Here is a 17,680-nt window from a genome sequence, read left to right as displayed (position 1 = left end):
CACTCTCTGGGTGAAATAGGTCACCCTCCACATCCCCTCTAAATCTCTTCCCCCTTACCCTAAACCTATGTCTTCTAGTTTTATCTACCACTGATATGGGGAAAGGTTTCCTGCAGTCCAACCAATCTATACCCTTTACTCAATCATATCCCCTCTTAACCTCCTCCTCTCCAGGGAGGACAGGCCCAGCTTCTCCAGTCTCTTCTCATAATGGAACTGCCCCATCTCAGGCAACATGCTGGTGAATCTCCTCTGCACCCTCTCCAAGTGCTATCACTACCTTCCTCTACCTTGGTGAGTAGTAGTCCAGCTGAGGTCCGACCAAAGTTTTATAAAGTTGGAGCATAACCTCCCTACTTCTGTATTCAATGCCCTAACTAACAAAGGCTGGTATGCCTTATGCCTTCCTAAACACATTGTCTACCTGCATTGCCACCATCCAGGATCTATGGACTTGTACTCTGAGGTCTCTATTTCTCAATACCCCCAAAACCCTACTGTTCATGAGATATCTCCTCATCTCATTAGAGCTTCCAAAATGCTTCACTTCGTTCAACAGCATCCTATTACAAGAAGGTCTATCAATGGAATTTCCAAAATGAATTAATTGTGAGCACATCTGATGCTCCTTCAGATTCACTCTTACTCCCTGCGAGAGAGCACTCAGCCTGCATTCCTCATACAAAGAATAGAACTGAGGAAAACACATTGCGCAAAGATTTGCCACCACGTTAACCGAAACAGCAACTGTAATCACTGGGGGCTTTTAAGAGGGTCTTGGATGGGCACATGAATGAGAGGAAAATGGAGGGATGTGGGCATTCTGTAGGAGGGATTAGCTATGTCAGCACAACACTGTGGGCCAAAGGGCCTGTTCTGTGCTGTACTGTTCTATGTTCTATTACTAATCAATTACAACTTTGAAATAACCAATTGAAACAACACACAGATATGAAAACAAGTTATGTTTCCCATGTTCATTTCTATATTATATATAGCCAGATACCCAGATAATTCAAAAGTGAGGTAGATATTAATTTAAAACTTCATAGACAAACCTTTCCAGTCTTGCCGTTGTCTGTGGTGCTGTTGTACTACTGGGGGCAGCTGTTTCAACATCTTCCACTGGTGACGTACACACAGGCTTACTGGAGGCAAACTCTAAGGCATACTGCAGGACATCGGCTAGTGGGAAGCGTTTGGGGCCAGAACCGTAGCTTAAGTACCTAAGCAGGAGGAAATAAAAACAGTGGGAATAGTGGGGAGGAGACAGGCAGTGCAGGTAGGAGGAGGAGGATTGTGGCGAAGAGGGAAAGAGGAGGGGGGGAAGAGGGTGAGGGGAGGAGGTGGGGCATGAGGGGAAAGGGGAGGGGGGGCCGAGAGGGGAGGGGAAAGAAAAAAGAAAATACTGCATGAATATATTCTTGGACTCTTGACCTCACAATCTACCTCGTTGTGACCTTGCAGCTCTGTAAGGAAAGAGTTAAATTAGCCAAAAGTCGTTTCTGATTCCTCCTTAGTATGTGCAGTAGTGTGTAACACAAAATGGTGGCTGTAAGACAAAATGGTGTCAGTTTGGAATGTGGTAATACCTTGGAGACGCGCATGGATGCACAGCCTTGAGATTAGATACTGGTGAAGAATGTTTTCTTCCTTGCAGACCTGCTGTCTCTGTTTCTAAGTTATGTGCCTAGGCCGAAGGTCACGAGAGATAAGGTGGCACAGGCTGGTACTACAAGGGGATGGAAAAGTACCAGGGTAAAAGTTATGTCAGGTTTTTGAAAGGTATAAAAAGGGGCAACTTCTTGGTGCAAATCGGAACCTTCCCTTAAGCTGGGTCACGGCTGGCGCTAAGACACAGAGGCTGCGTGAAAGGCGGTCGGACACGGGAGGTTCCCTCCGGTATTATGTAGATTGGTTCATTGATTGGTTGATAAGTATTATTTTGCTTCCTTTTGTATTTTGTTAAGTATTCTTCTTTCTTTTTGTATTTAGTCTATATGTAGCTCTAATAAAGTAGTTTTCTATAACCTTTAACACGTATAGTGTCTCCTTTGTTTGTGAATATCTCTTGCTGCCAAATCAGTGAAAGAACAAGGACAAATTTTAAAAATATTTTTGTTACAAACTTATTGTCTAACTGCACTGCACTTTCTCTGTGGCTGTTACACTTCATTCTCCATTCTGTTATTGCTTTACCTTGTCTACCTCAATGCACTGTGTAATGAATTGACCTGTACGATCGGTATGCAAGACAAGTTTTTCACTGTAACTCGGTACGTGACAATAATAAACCAATTCCAATCCTTGTTGAAAAACTGAACCGATTATTTATCTGTTCGGGTAAACATCAGAGCACTTTATCCAACACATTCCTTCCTTGATGAGTGTAGGGTTCTATAGATATTAACCGTTAATCTTTGCTGTGAACAGATTTGCTGTAAATGTCTGCCTATATCCCAAGTGTCTAGACTGCAGTAGTAATTAATTGGTCGTGAATCACTTCAAGATGTCAAGACACCGTGATAGGTGTGCAATGGTTCTCTCTCATTCTCCCCCACCCCCACCCCTCCCTCTAAGCTGGTTTTCCCACAAACTCTCACACTGCACATATTTTTAACTCTGTGACGTTTTTACTGACTTTTTAAGTTATCTCTTCCACTCTCTGGATAACTCAAATTAGCATTTTTTGATAAAACGTTGGTGTTAATTTATTTTCCAGTTTCCACCACTCCTCTTGTCTAGTTGGGAATAAACCTTCCTGGGCTAAGATTTCACAGAGGTCTGGAACTAAGAGACTTTTTGTAATGTCAGTGAGAAATAACCTAACACTGCTGAAAGCAAATTCAAACAGAAAGTACTGTCAATGTTCAGCAGGTCAGGCAGCAGCTTTGAAGAGAGAACCAGAGATAACGTTTCAGGTCAATTTACTTTCATCAGAACTGAAAGAAAGCTTTGATTAAAAATCACTAACTTGAAACATTAACTCTGTTTCTCTCTCCAGAGATGCTGCCTGAGTATTTCTAGTGTTTTTTTCTTTTCATTTGGTTTCACATTTACAGCATCTGCAGTATTTTGCTTTGGGATTGCAACATGATCTGGTCACACTTTACAGGAAGTGACACCAGATACAAATCAGTAACAGGAGACTTAGCCAATTATTTCACCCACAAGGCAGAGTACAAAGTTAATGGCAGTATTCTGGGTTGTGTGGAGGAGCAGAGGGATCTAGGGGTCCATATCCACAGATCCCTGAAAGTTGCCTCACAGGTGGATAAGGTAGTTAAGAAAGCTTATGGGATGTCAGCTTTTATAAGTCGAGGGATCGAGATTAAGAGCCGTGAGGTAATGATGCAGCTCTATAAAACCCTGGTTAGACCACACTTGGAGTACTCTGTCCAGTTCTGGTCACCTCATTATAGGAAGGGTGTGGAAGCGTTGGAAAGGGTGCAGAGGAGATTTACCAGGATGCTGCCTGCTTTAGAGAGCGTGGATTATGAGGAGAGACTCCCTTAGAGCTAGGGCTTTACTCTTTGGAGAGAGGATGAGAGGAGTCATGATAGAGGTGTGCAAAATATTGCGAGGAATAGATAGAGTGGACAGCCAGCGCCTCTTTCCCAGGGCACCAATGCTCTATACAAGAGGGCATGGCGTTAAAGTAATGGGTGGGAAGTTCAAGGGAGATATCAGAGGAAGGTTTTTTTACCCAGAGTGGTTGGGGCATGGAATGCGCTGCCTGGGGCGGTGGTGGAGGCAGGTACATTGGTCAAATTCAAGAGATTGCTAGATAAGCATATGGAGGAATTTAAAATAGAGGGATATGTGGGAGGAAGGGGTTAGATAGTCTTAGGCGAGGTTTAAAGGTCGGCACAACATTGTGGGCCGAAGGACCTGTATTGTGCTGTACTGTTCTACGTTCTATCACATCCCTGGAAATGGTGCAGCAAACTCTAACACCTTTGTTGCAACCTCTTCAAACTATCCTGCATACCAGTTCCAAAGGTTAAGCCTTTGAGGTGCCTAATTACAGTATTTAACCCTGAGATACCTGGATTTCTAGGAACCAGCCATTTAATCCATCTCTTTTGCATTGCTATTTATGTTCTACAATGAGCCTCCTCCAATGCTTTACATAATCATATCACCATGTCATCTTTCTGCAGCTACCATCGGGCAGTTCATACAGGAGCCTGAAGTCCCACACCACCAGGTTCAGGAACAGCTACTTCCCTTCAACTATTCGGTTCAACTTCCCAAATATAGACTGAAACCTGCTTAGTGCCAAAGGTTTAGATGGGACGGAATTTGTTAAATGTGTCCAGGAGGGATTCCTGACGCAGTATGTTGATAGGCCGACTAGAAGGAATGCCATGTTAGATCTAGTTTTAGGAAATGAACCGGGACAGGTGAAGGGTCTATTGGTGGGTGAGCATTTGGGGGACAGTGACCATTGCTCCATAACCTTTAAAATTGTCTTGGACAGGGACAGGTGCAGAGAGGACAAGAGGATTTTCAACTGGGGAAGGGCAAACTATGAGGCTATAAGGAGAGAACTTGGGAGTGTAAATTGGGATGTCCTTTTTGAAGGGAAATGTACCATGGAGATGTGGTCGATGTTCAGGGATCTTATGCAGGATGTTAGGGATAAATATGTCCCGGTGAGGCAGAGAAGGAATGGCAGGGTGAAGGAACCCTGGGTGACGAGAGAGGTGGAACGACTTGTTAGGGAGAAGAAGGTAGCGTACGTGAGGTATAAGCAGCAAGGTTCAGACAGGGCCCGTGAGGAATATAGGGTAGCGAGGAAGGAACTTAAGAAAGGGCTGAGGAGAGCTAGAAGGGGACATGAAAAGGCTTTGGCTAGTAGGGTTAAGGAAAATCCCAAGGCCTTTTTCAAGTACGTGAAGGGTAGGAGGATGGCTAGGGTAAAGGTAGGTCCGATTAAGGACGAAGGTGGGAGAATTTGCCTGGAGGCGGCGGAAGTGGGAGAAGTTCTCAATGAGTACTTCTCTTCGGTATTCACCAGGGAGAGGGGTCTTGATGATGCGGAAGGGAGTGCTGGTAGGGGTAATGTTCTCGAGGTTGTAGATATCAAGAGAGAGGATGTGTTGAAGTTGTTAAATAATATTAAGACAGATAAATCTCCGGGGCCTGACGGGATTTTCCCCAGGTTGCTTCGAGAGGCTAGGGAAGAGATTGTTGAACCGCTGGTAAGGATCTTTGAGTCCTCGTTGTCCACGGGGATGGTGCCGGAGGATTGGAGGGTTGTGAATGTTGTCCCCTTGTTCAAAAAAGGTAATAGGGATAGGCCAGGGAATTATAGACCGGTGAGTCTCACGTCTGTGGTGGGTAAGCTGTTAGAAAGGATTCTAAGGGATAGGATTTATGAACACCTAGAGAATCATGGACTGATTAAGGACAGCCAGCATGGCTTTGTGAAGGGAAGATCTTGCCTCACAAGCCTGATAGAGTTCTTTGAGGAGGTGACCAGGAAGATTGATGAGGGCAGTGCGGTGGATGTGGTTTACATGGATTTTAGTAAGGCGTTTGATAAGGTTCCTCATGGTAGGCTTCTTCAGAAGGTCAGAGGCCAAGGGATCCAAGGAAGCTTGGCTGTGTGGATTAGGAATTGGCTTGCATGTGGAAAGCAGAGGGTTGTGGTGGAAGGAGTGCCCTCGGATTGGAAGGCAGTGACTAGTGGTGTCGCACAGGGATCGGTTCTGGGACCTCTGCTTTTTGTGCTATTTATAGATGACTTAGATGAGGGGGCGGAGGGCTGGGTTAGTAAGTTTGCGGACGACACTAAGATAGGCTGTGTTGTGGATAGTGTGGAGGGCTGTCGGAGCTTACAGAGGGATATTGATAGGATGCAGAGCTGGGCTGACAAGTGGCAGCTGGAGTTCAATCCGGAGAAGTGTGAGGTGGTACACTTTGGAAGGACAAACTCCAGGGCAAAGTACTGGGTGAATGGCAAGGTACTTGGCAGTGTGGAGGAGCAGAGGGATCTGGGGGTTCATATTCACAGTTCATTGAAAGTTGCCTCACAGGTGGAAAGAGCAGTTAAGAAGGCCAATGGGATGTTGGCTTTCATAAATCGCGGGATTGAGTTTAAGAGCCGCGAGGTGATGATGCAGCTTTACAAAACTCTAGTTAGGCCACACTTAGAGTACTGTGTTCAGTTCTGGTTCTGGATGTGGAGGCGTTGGAGAGGGTGCAGAGGAGATTTACCAGGATGCTGCCTGGATTAGAGAGTATTGAATATGAGGAGAGGCTTAAGGTGCTAGGGCTTTATTCACTGGAAAGGAGGAGGACGAGAGGAGACATGATAGAGGTATATAAAATACTGAGAAGAATAGATAGAGTAGACAGTCAGCGCCTCCTTCCCAGGGCACCAATGCTCAAGACGAGAGGGCATGACTTTAAGGTTATGGGTGGGAGGTTCAGGGGAGATGTCAGGGGGAGGTTTTTCACCCAGAGAGTAGTTGGTGCATGGAATGCACTGCCTGGGGTGGTGGTGGAGGCAGATACATTGAACAGGTTCAAGAGCTTGTTGGATAGGCATATGGAGGAGTGTGGGATGGGGGGATATGCAGGAAGAAGGGGTTAGGTAGTGTGAGGGTGGTTTGATGGACGGCACAACATGGTGGGCCGAAGGGCCTGTTTTGTGCTGTATGGTTCTATGGTTCTTGAACCAACCGGCAAAACCCCAATCACTGCAGTTTAGCAATGCTATGATCACTTTGCAGTAAAATGGACTTTTTTTTTCTAGTTGTGTTCTTTCTTGTAAAAATTGTCTAATTTATGGTTAATTAACATTTTCCCTGTGAATACTGCTTATATGTTGCTATGTGCCTGCAATGCTGTGATGGTTTTTCATTACACATGTGCATACATGTACTTGTGCATATGACAATAAACTCAACTTTGACTATGATATCCTTCTATCCCCACTTCTTATTCATCCAGCTTGCAGGCACAGTAGTGTAGTGGTTAGTGTAATGCTATTACAGCGCCAGCGACCCGGGTTCAATTCCCGCCGCTGTCTGTAAGGAGTTTGTACATTCTCCCTGTGTCTGCGTGATTTTCCTCCGGGTGCTCCGGTTTCCTCCCACATTCCAAAGACGTAAGGGTTAGGAAGTTGTGGGCATGCTATGTTGGCGCCGGAAGCGTGGCAACACTTGCGGGCTGCTCCCAGAACACACTACGCAAAAGATGTATTTCACTGTGTGTTTCAATGTACATGTGACTAATAAAGAAATCTTATCTAAATATGCCACATGAGCTCTTGGTCTCTCAATCTACCTCGTCATGGCCCTTGCACTTATTTGTCTACCTGCACTGCACCTTCTCTATAACTGTAACATTATATTCTGCATTCTAATTTTTTGTTTCCTTTCATACTACCTCGATGTACTGACGTATGGAATGATCTGTCTGGATGGCATGCAAACAAAAGCTTTTCACTGTATCTTGGTACGTGACAATAATAAACCAATTATCGATTACCAGAGCAGAAAGAGCTACAATTTCAGCACAGAGCAGCTGTGCTTTCTTAATACAGTCCTGTAATGTGGGCATGATCAACAAGGTGAAAATTTATTGCCCACACTAATTGCCATTGTGATGGTGGTGTTGAGCTCTTGAACTGTTGCAGTCTGACAGTGAATGTACTCAAGGTAACTCAAGTAGGAATCAGGTTCTTTTGCTGCTAATTTCGAACTGCTGATCACCATCATGACTCCAGACGCTCACATACCTTTCCAATCGTTGCTGCAGCACCGTGAGATGTTCCTTCAGGCGTCGAATCTCTTCCCGTTTGATCCTAGTTATTTCCCGGTTTTTATCCATATACCTGTTTTTTTCAAAAAAAATGCACCACCCAATTAAGACTGAATGTTTATTAATGCTCACTGTTACATGAGAATCAACTACATCAATGAGAATGGGATGATATCCGAGAATTCCATAGAACAGGAGGGATCTCCTCAGGTCCTACACAACTGTACCAGACCTTTGGTGAAAGAATCAAATCAGTGCTGCCCACTCATACCATGCAAATCTATACTTTTCAAATACTTATCCAATTCTTTTTCTAATTTTACTACTAAATCTACTTCCACCACATGTTCCCAATCACATGTTGTGAAAAAAACTTATTTCAACTGCTTCTGGTTCTTTCGCACTGATCTTAACTCTGTGTCCTCTGATTACTGATCATTCTGTCAGTGGAAACAGCACTTCTGTGTAACCAAAGATTGCCAGTATTTTGAACATAAAAGTAAATCAAGTGATATTGCAGGAGAAATTAAATTCCAAAATCACAACTGTTAGATTAGGGTCTAGATTGTTATTTTTATTGTAGTTTTAGCTTTCTTTAAGCTTGCTTATATGTTTGTATAATCACTTGTTTGCCTGTAAACTTTTGGTAACATGGTATATTTGGGTCTGTATATTCTTTGTCTGTAAGACTGAAATGCTACGGCAGTGCAATTCAAGACAGTACTTTTCCCTAAACACTCATGACTGCATGGTCAGATTTTGCTCTAACTCCATCTACAAGTTTGCACCGTAGTTGACCGAATCTCAAATAACAATGAGTCGGGGTACAGGAAGGAGATAGAGAGCTTACTGACATGGAATCATGACAACAACCTTTCCCTCAATGTCAGCAAAACAAAAGAGCTGGTCACTGACTTCACGAAGGAGGTGGTGCACATGCACCTGTCTACATCAACGGTGCTGAGGTCAAGCAGGTTGAGAGCTTCAAGTTCCTAGGAGTGAACATCACCAATAGCCTGTCCTGCTCCAACCACGTCGACGCCACAGCCAAGAAAGCTCACCAGCACCTCTACTTCCTCAGGAGGCTAAAGAAATTTGTATGTCCCCGTCAACTCTTACCAACTTATCTGGATGCATCACGGCTTGGTATGGCAATTGCTCTGCCCGTGACCACAAGAAAGTGCAGACAGTGGTGGACACAGCCCAGCACATCACGGAAACCAGCCTCCCCTCCATGGACTCTGTCTGTATTTCTCACTGCCTCGGTAAAGCAGCCAACATACTCAGAGACCCCACCCATACTGGACATTCTCTCTTCTCCCCTCTCCCATCGGGCAGAAGGTACAAAAGCTTGAAAGCATGTGCCACCAGGCTCAAGGACAGCTTTTATCCCACAGTTATAAGATTATTGAACAGCTCCCTAGTTCGATAAAATGGACTCTTGACTTCACAATCTACCTCGTTATGACCTTTCACGTTATTGTCTGCCTGCACTGCACTTTCTCTGTAACTGTAACACATTATTCCGCACTCTGTCATTGTTTTTGCCCTGTACTACCTTGATGCACTGTGCAATGAATTGATCTGTATGGATGGTATGCAAGACAAGTTTTTCACGGTACATGTGACAATAATAAACCAATTCCACTGTCTGCCTCATCAGAAGGCTCCCTTATCTTACCACTTTAGACCAGTTTGCAGTATAAAAGGGAGGGCACGAGGACAAGTTCTCTATTACTTCGCTTTACTTGCCTTACTTGCTGTGACAAGCTGACACTGCTTGACCTCTACTTTGATGAACATCCAACAAAACGGCTGTAACCATACGATCTGCGTCTTGTTCTTGACTTCTGAAGAATGTTCTGGACCTATCTCCAGATCTAACATAACCATCATATTCTTAATAATGTGAAAGTCTCTAACAGAAGCTATTTGATTCCATGTGAACTGATGACTTCAAATATTAGTGGAGTGAGAGTGAACAAGGGTTACAAAGACAGCAAAAACATGACTCCCAATTTTAACCCAGAGGAAGAAAATAGAGGATTAACAAGTGGCAGTTGTACAGTGTGATGGAGAACGACGGGGAAGTGATGATATTCCATGGTGGATTATATACGCATCAGATAAAATGAATTTGATTGTCATAATCCATTTTGGGCTTTCATGCATCGCAAACAGCCCTGACTTACAAGTTTTAACTTTCTTTGAAGGATGAATCCAAAGGAAACACAAACTTTGCATTTGTAGACCCTTTATAGCTTCTAAAATCTTCACTTTTCCACCAACCCTTCACCACCCCCCCCACCTCCCCCTCCCCCCAATTTTGTCTTCCTCCAACCCCTTAAAGCCCACCTCTTTAACCAAGCTTTTGGTCACCTATCTTTGTTTCTCTCTGCTTTATCTTGTCTGATGACACAACTTGGTATGATTAACTATGTTAAAGGTGACATTTAAAAATCAGTTCCTGCTTTGATATTGTTTTGATGCAAAGATCCTTCCGGGAGCTCTGGGACACCCTGTTTTAGTTCCGTTGAACGGTAACATTCAAGCTGCAAGGCTACAATACCTGTCCATGTACAACAGGGATGGAAATTCCAGTTTGTGATGAATCTTCTCAGGCCTTCCCAAAGCTTGATTAAACTCAAATCTGGAAAGTTCGAAAGTTAGTACAGGTGGGAGTGCAGTAAACCAGTGCTGTGGGAACAAAGGAGAAATATTTGTTATTAACAGAAAATAGGCAGCCGATCACTTATGTTTCTTGGGAATCATAAATGCCCTGGAAGATATAAAGCTGCAGGAGACATTTTGTAAATTTCACATTCATGCTGGTGCAGAGATAATTGAACCACTACATCACTACAACCCAGAGGAAAATGAAGCCAAGTATTTGTTAAACTTGCTTGTGATGAATGAGAAGTATCGGAAGTCAAACTGGGCAATCAAGCCCCTTAAGCCTGCTCTGCCATTCGATGTCATGGAGATCTCCCACTTCAAGTCCACTTTCCCTCTTGATTCCTGCAATCCCTCCATTCTCTTGGTGTCCAAAGACTACGGTTGTAAGTTTTTAAGATTCTTAATGATTAAGAAATCATGGCTTTTAGGGTAGAAAATTCCTCCCCACCATTGGTGGTATCTACAGGAGGCGCTGCCTCATATCCATCAAAGATCCCCACCATCTGGGCCATGCCATCTTCTCACAGCTACCATCGGGCAGGAGGTACAGAAGCCTGAAGCCCCACACCACCAGGTTCAGGAACAGCTACTTCCCTCAACCATTAGGTTCTTGAACCAACCTGCAAAACCCGAATCACTACAATTTAGCAATACTATGATCACTTTGATCACTTTGCACTGAAACAGACTTTGTTTTTTCTGGTTCTAATTGTGTTCTTTCTTGTAAAAATAGTGTATAATTTACGTTAAATTTATGTTTTTTCTTGTGAATGCTGCTGTGATATATGATATGTGCCTGTGATGCTGCTGCAAGTAAGTTTTTCATTGCACCTGTGCACACATGTACTTGTACATGTGACAATAAACTCGACTTTGAGAATTAAAAAGATTTGTAATCCTCTGAATAAATAAATTTCTCTGCATCTCTATCCTAAATGCCTAAGCACTTAAGATTTTGTTTCATCAGCTTGAGGAAACAGTGTCTTAGCATTTACCTGTTATCCTTCAAAAGTCCTGTTCTGTGAACATTCCCAATTTAGTGTAACGTGGCAAAGAATCTTAGAGGAAAGGAAGACCACTTCGACTAGAAAATTTGTTCAGGGTTTTTGCTAGTGGATAGACTGTGGTGAAACTTGAGCCAAAATAAAGCCCCTTAAAATTGCCTCACCCTTCAATACATCTACATGTGAGGCCACCACCTTCAGCAGGGCATGAGTTACAGAAATGACTCACCTCTTGTCCAGACTTTGCAGAGGTAACAGAATTTTCCACCTGTACTGACTCGATCTCGCCTTCAACCATTGCAGCTTCCAGACATTCGTGGAGATCCTTAAATCCATTCACCTGCAATGGGTATTGGCCAAACATCTCGGAGTTCTCAAACTTCTTCCCTGTTGCAAAGTTTGAGGTGCATTCAAGTGAATCAGATGCTCTTTCATTTTAGGACAAATAAATATGTTCTATTTAGTGCCTTATTTTTCATATTTACTCCCCAGGACATGGGTATCACCAACATTTATCATTCATTGGCGCCAGAAACGTGGTGACACTTGCGGGCTGCCCCCAGAACACTCTAAGCAAAAGGATGCATTTCACTGTGTGTTTCGATGTACATGTGACTAATAAAGATATCTTTATCTTATCTTGTCCTTGAGCTGAGGGACTTGCTAGGCCATGTCAGAAGAGATCCAAAAGTCAACCATTGGTAGGTCTGGAGTCATAAATAGACAGCATCCCTGAAGAAGCATTACAACCCCCGTGACCCTGGGAACCTTGGACCAGGACCACTCAAAATGGAGGAGGCAAATTCAGGGTAATACCGAGATAGTACTGCACTGGAGCACGCAGAAGCCCTGTTTAAGCAGCAGAAAGACTACAGCTCACAAACTTCCCATCCACTTGCACCGTCAATCATCTGCTCTGTCCGAGGAAGGGTCTGTGGTTACTTGCCGCCTCAAAAGCCACAACACTAGAGTGGAAACAAATCATCCTCAATCTCAAAGGACTGCCTAAGAAGAAGATAGACCACACCAGATAAGGATAGTAGAGACTTTCCCCTGACAGATGGGCCTTCACAACAATCTCATAATTTTTGTGGTCATTGTTACTAGTAACTAGTATTTTTGTTTAATTCCAGATTAACAACTGAATTTAAGTCCCATAGTTACAATGGGATTTGAACTCAGGTGGACCATTAGACCAGACTCCTAGATGACTAGTCTGGTAACTTAAGCACTTTGACACCAGTGTACTCAGCTTTTGGTAAAAGAAAATTCATATTCGTTGCTGATGCACCTCACAAGAATGATATAGAACAAGTTATTGCACCACTGTACCTGCACCAATTAGCTAATAAACAGAGTTTACTCTCGTACCAGCTGAGGAACCTCACATATGGACGTGATAAGGAAGTTTTATTTCTAACCTATCCTCTACCTGCCCTGTGATTCTTTGATGGAACAGTGAAGGACGGTGACTTAACCTGTATCTGACCAATGCTGTTCGTAAATGAGCAATGCTTGAAGGTCACAAATTAATGCAGAAGAGGTAAAATCACACAAAAAGGGTTACAGACAAGCTCTGCCTTCTCTTTGTCTTAAAACAAAACTGCATTAAAAATTGAAGTCACTAAGTAACATCTTCACGACATTAGCCTCGATCTATGTTACCTTCATGCATCCCGACAGCCAGGAATCGCCCGTAGAAGAGCTCCACCATCGGGTTCTTTGGCTTTTCACCATCTCTAACAAAGTAACAAGAGAAAAGTTTGTACAACACACTACAATGTTGGACATGCTGACAGAATCACGCACCACTGGTTGCTGCTGTTGTGCTAACAGTCATTCAGTTAGCTCTACTCTTACATTCTTTCCAGGGTTGTCCAATTTACTGCTTTTCAAATAAATATACAATTTACGTTCAAATGTTATTGCTGAATCTACCCATTAACTTTTATGGGGTTAGTTCCAGATCATGAGTTACTGCCAATCTTTTCTTTTATTTCCCCTCAATTTTCTTACATCTCTTCCCTCAGCTTCTCCCTGTCTAATCCATCAAAGCTTTGTGTGTTTTTGAATACATGGTCCTTTTAAGTGTGTCGCCTGGAGAGCAATGCCTAGCTCCAGTGTTGTTCAAGATGCTGTGCTTGCTTGAAGCTGCATAGTATAATAGAGAGCCCCAGAAGCCAACAGAGTGCAGGTTTGCTGAAAGGTATCTCTTGGTGCTATAAATGCGACATAATATAATTTAAGAACTGTAATTCTGTGCATTAACTTAAACCAAACAGGCCACCTTACCCCAAATTCTGAAAACAAGGCAGCGAACTCCAATTCCTCTCAAGATCAAGTGACTTTTTAAAAATCATGTACTCCACTGACCCACATTCTCATGCACCAGCTCACCAAATCCAGTAAGTGCCTTCAAATGGCTCCATAATGACTGAGCACCAATAAAATGCCATAGGAGGTCATCAAATCTCATCTTAGTTTGGTTCGTTATTCTGCTGGCCACTATTAGTCTGCCTAATGTGGTCCCTCTGTGAATTTCAAGTTATAAAATTCCTTGCCCTCTTATTTTTTTTTAAGTTGATGAGCATCAGCTTATATATGTGTATCAAAATGAGTCGAATTTTATTGTACCAAAGGAAATATCAGTCAATTTATCAAAAGCGAGACCCCACCAGATAATCTGTCATAATGCTGTCTGTCAGAAAATAAACAGTAAGACATTAGAGGGAAAACACGATGATACTGGAGGAACTCAGCAGGCCAGGCAGCATCCGTGGAGAAAAGCAGGTGGTCAACGTTTCGGGTCAGGACCCTTCTTCAGGGCTGAAGATAGGAAAAGGGGAGGGCCAATATGGAGGAGGGAAAAGCAGAGCAGTGATAGGTGGACAGAAGAGGGGAGGTGGGGTGGGCACAAGGTGGTGATAAGTAGATGCAGGTAAGAGATAGTGATAGGCAGGTGCGGGGTAGGAGGGGAAATCTTTGTCTCTAATGCTATGTGCCTGTGATGCTGCTGCAAGTATGTTTTTCATTGTACCTGTGCACACATGTACTTGTGCATATAACAATAAACTCAGCTTTGATCATCTACACATATAAAATATTTTCATGGCTCCTACTGCTCTCTCTACCACTTTTCACAGCTCTAACAATGAGGCAGCGAACCCCAATTCCTCTCAAGATCCACTGAGATTTTAAAATCTTGTACTCCACTGACCCAGACTTTCATCCACCCGCTCACCAAGATCTAATCAGTGCCTCCAAATGTGTCCACAATGACTGAGCACCAATAAAAGTGTCACAGAATGTCTGCTTGCATGAATCTACAAGCAAAGCTGCAGGAGCGCAGATTCAGATCACTAATATGGAATGTTGTGCAAGGTACAGGACACTGGTGAACAATGAGTAACATCACAATGAGATCGACCCATGCACAGCGATGAGCAATGCAGAAGAACTTACATGGAACAATGAGCAAATTCACAGGTGGGGTATCTCGTGAGGGATACCATAGGAGGGAAGTTAATGCATATAATAAGTAACATTACAGAAGGGCAGTTCATGTGGACCATGAATAATTCCACAGGAGAGTAGCTACAATTTCTCCTTAGCGTGCCTCTCAGCTTACCTCTCTTCTTCTGCCTTCACCTGAAAGGCATCTTCTAGCCAGTCCAAAAGCTTGTGTGTAAACTCACTTACGTCTTGCTACAAAATAAGACAGAGGACTATAAATATTTATTGGAGTAAGTTCTCTGCACACCTGAGTGTTTAAGACATGGCAGAGTATTCTAACACAGTGGGCAGCAGCAACTATCAGCGAAAGGGCCTGAATTGTGCTGTAGGTTTTCTATATTTCTATAATTTGATAATGCCATGTAAGGAGGCATTGGAACAAACCGCTGAAAGTTTGGTGAAAGGAATCAGCTTCACGGAGTACTTTGAAGGAGAACAAGATGGAGAGGTGGTGAGCTGTAGGAAGACCAGGAGACAAGCAGATGAAAGGTGAGGAAATAGAAGTTAAGAAATGGAGGAATACGCAGAGGGTTGAGAGGCTGGAGGACGTTACAAGATCAATGTGTGACGGACTAAATAATCCAAGTTCCAGTTTTGCATCTGGTTATATTTCCCAATGGGCGTTACAGTGGGCTTTACACAATAAGGGAAAGGAGTGTAACAGAAATCAGACGCATAAATAAGATTACTTTTTTAAAAACTGAAAAATCTCTCTTTTCCTCCCAAATAAAGCACGCACAGGCTTCAGATCTCACTGGTTTGAGAAAGTGAAACTAAACATATTATATGAACTGTGACCCTGCACATCCCAAATGATCCCACCTCCCAAATCCTACCTGTTGCAAGTCATTGGATTTGAACGTATCCTTCAGTATTTCCACAGCTCTTGAAGGATCCACATATTTTCTCTTGGAACTGACCATTAGCGCAAATAGATGCCTTAATTCGCGCATAAATGGAAGATTCCGACGCTCCTGGGGAAATAAAAGAGAGACTTCCGTAATACAACCGGAATCAGGTAGCCCACAAAGCGCGGAAGAGCATTAAGCACAGTTAGTTCAAGGATTTATGCATGCCATATTTCTGGTAAGGGGGCAGGCACAGTAGTGTAGCAGTTAGCGTAACGCTATCACAGCACCAGTGACCCGGGTTCAATTCCGGCCGCTGTCTGTTCTCCCCGTGTCTGCGTGGGTTTACTCCAGGTGCTCCAGTTTCCTCCCACGTTCCAAAGACGTACGGGTTAGGAAGCTGTGGGCATGCTATGTTGGCGCCGGAAGCGTGACAACACTTGCGGGCTGCCCCCAGAACACTCTACGCAAAAGGTGCATTTCACTGTGTGTTTCGAAGTACATGTGACTAATAAAGAAATCTTATCCTTTAGATTACTGATAAATTTTAGCTGAGACAAGACCACTGGAAGATAGAAATATTGACCAGTGTTGTACAGGGACCAGCAAAAAGACCGAGACGCCAAGAGAATGACAGGCTCCATAGAACCTCCATTACACATGGTCAAGGGCATCAGTTACACAAATCACCTTCCCTCCAAGTCAAGTGCATCTCAACATCCTTGCATCACCGGGTCAAAGACCTTAACTCCCTATCTAATAGCAGTGTGGAAGTATCTTCACCACACAGGTTAAAGAAGGTGCCTCACCAGCACGTTCTCAAGTGCAAATAGGGAAGGGATCTTGGAGAGGGGAGGGGGCGGAGGGAAGGAGCTCGGAGGGGGAAGTGCAGGAACGTAGCTGGGGGTGTTACAGATCTGGGGGATGTCGGAAGGAATTGGAAACTAGGAATGAGGATTTTAAAATATCTTGCACATTACTACAGCAGTACTTGCCAGCAATATCCTCATAATTCTGGTATCATGCTAATCTCTTCCGCACTCTCTCTCGTACCTCTGTACCCATTAACCAAAGCTGTACACCGTTCTCCAAGTGTGGTCTAAACATGGATTGATACATTCCCCACTCCTCCAGAAATAAACTCTAGGACTTGTGATCTTATTGACCTTCATCACCACCTTTACAGGTCTGTGTATTTGTGATCCCTTTATTCCTTGACAACATATAGCTTCTTGTCTTTTTATTAGTAACATACAACCTTTTTAAAAATTCGCCAGCAATATGTCCATGCTGGAAGGTTATTAATGCCTTATCATTTTGGCACGGCCTATCCCATTTAGAAATTATATTTCTAATTTCACATCATTAATATAAAATGATGAACACCAGTGTCTCACACAATGATCCTGTTAAGGATCATCTTTCTATTTCTTGCCACTTTAAATAGCCCTAGTTTACCCCTAGAGTCTACCTTTAAGCCAGCCAGTAACCTCTCTGTGTCATGACACTGCACAGTCTGACCTTACTCATTATCTTTGTAAGTGATCCACAGAACAATTGGTATCCTTTTCAGCTTAGCATAAACATTGAAGCAAGCAGAAAAGCAAGACACTGATATTTACTCTGCACCTACTCGTGTTATGACTGACCTGATAAACCTTCCTATAGAAATCACTCCACTCAGTAAGCTTGTTGAACACAAAAGGATTAACAGGGAAAGGGTAGTAGTTCAAAGCCACCTGCCACACTTTGTATTCAAAGCCTTTAGAATGATCCTGACACAGATAAAATGGAAGAGGATGACCCACTCCCTTCTAGTGATGCTATTTCGAAATGTCCTCTCACCACACTGGCTCTTAGCTG

At 43.4% G+C, this 17,680-nt stretch overlaps 1 protein-coding gene across 5 annotated transcripts in view; it reads right to left on the bottom strand.

The window, feature by feature from the left end:
• Positions 1-17,680, bottom strand: part of usp25 (ubiquitin specific peptidase 25) — a 182,985-nt gene that overhangs the window by 83,300 nt on the left and 82,005 nt on the right. For all 5 annotated transcript variants that reach the window (XM_052015231.1, XM_052015232.1, XM_052015233.1 and 2 more), the window contains 7 exons: positions 15,806-15,943; positions 15,085-15,161; positions 13,122-13,195; positions 11,686-11,843; positions 10,346-10,473; positions 7,754-7,849; positions 1,059-1,226 (listed from right to left, as the gene is read on the bottom strand). In XM_052015231.1, the coding sequence (XP_051871191.1) occupies positions 1,059-1,226; positions 7,754-7,849; positions 10,346-10,473; positions 11,686-11,843; positions 13,122-13,195; positions 15,085-15,161; positions 15,806-15,943 (839 nt within the window). The remainder of the gene's footprint in view (positions 1-1,058; positions 1,227-7,753; positions 7,850-10,345; positions 10,474-11,685; positions 11,844-13,121; positions 13,196-15,084; positions 15,162-15,805; positions 15,944-17,680) is intronic.

The sequence above is a fragment of the Pristis pectinata genome, chromosome 4, assembly GCF_009764475.1.
Source record: "Pristis pectinata isolate sPriPec2 chromosome 4, sPriPec2.1.pri, whole genome shotgun sequence".
In the NCBI taxonomy this organism is placed as follows: domain Eukaryota; kingdom Metazoa; phylum Chordata; class Chondrichthyes; order Rhinopristiformes; family Pristidae; genus Pristis; species Pristis pectinata.
This window is presented reverse-complemented; position numbering and strand designations above follow the sequence as displayed.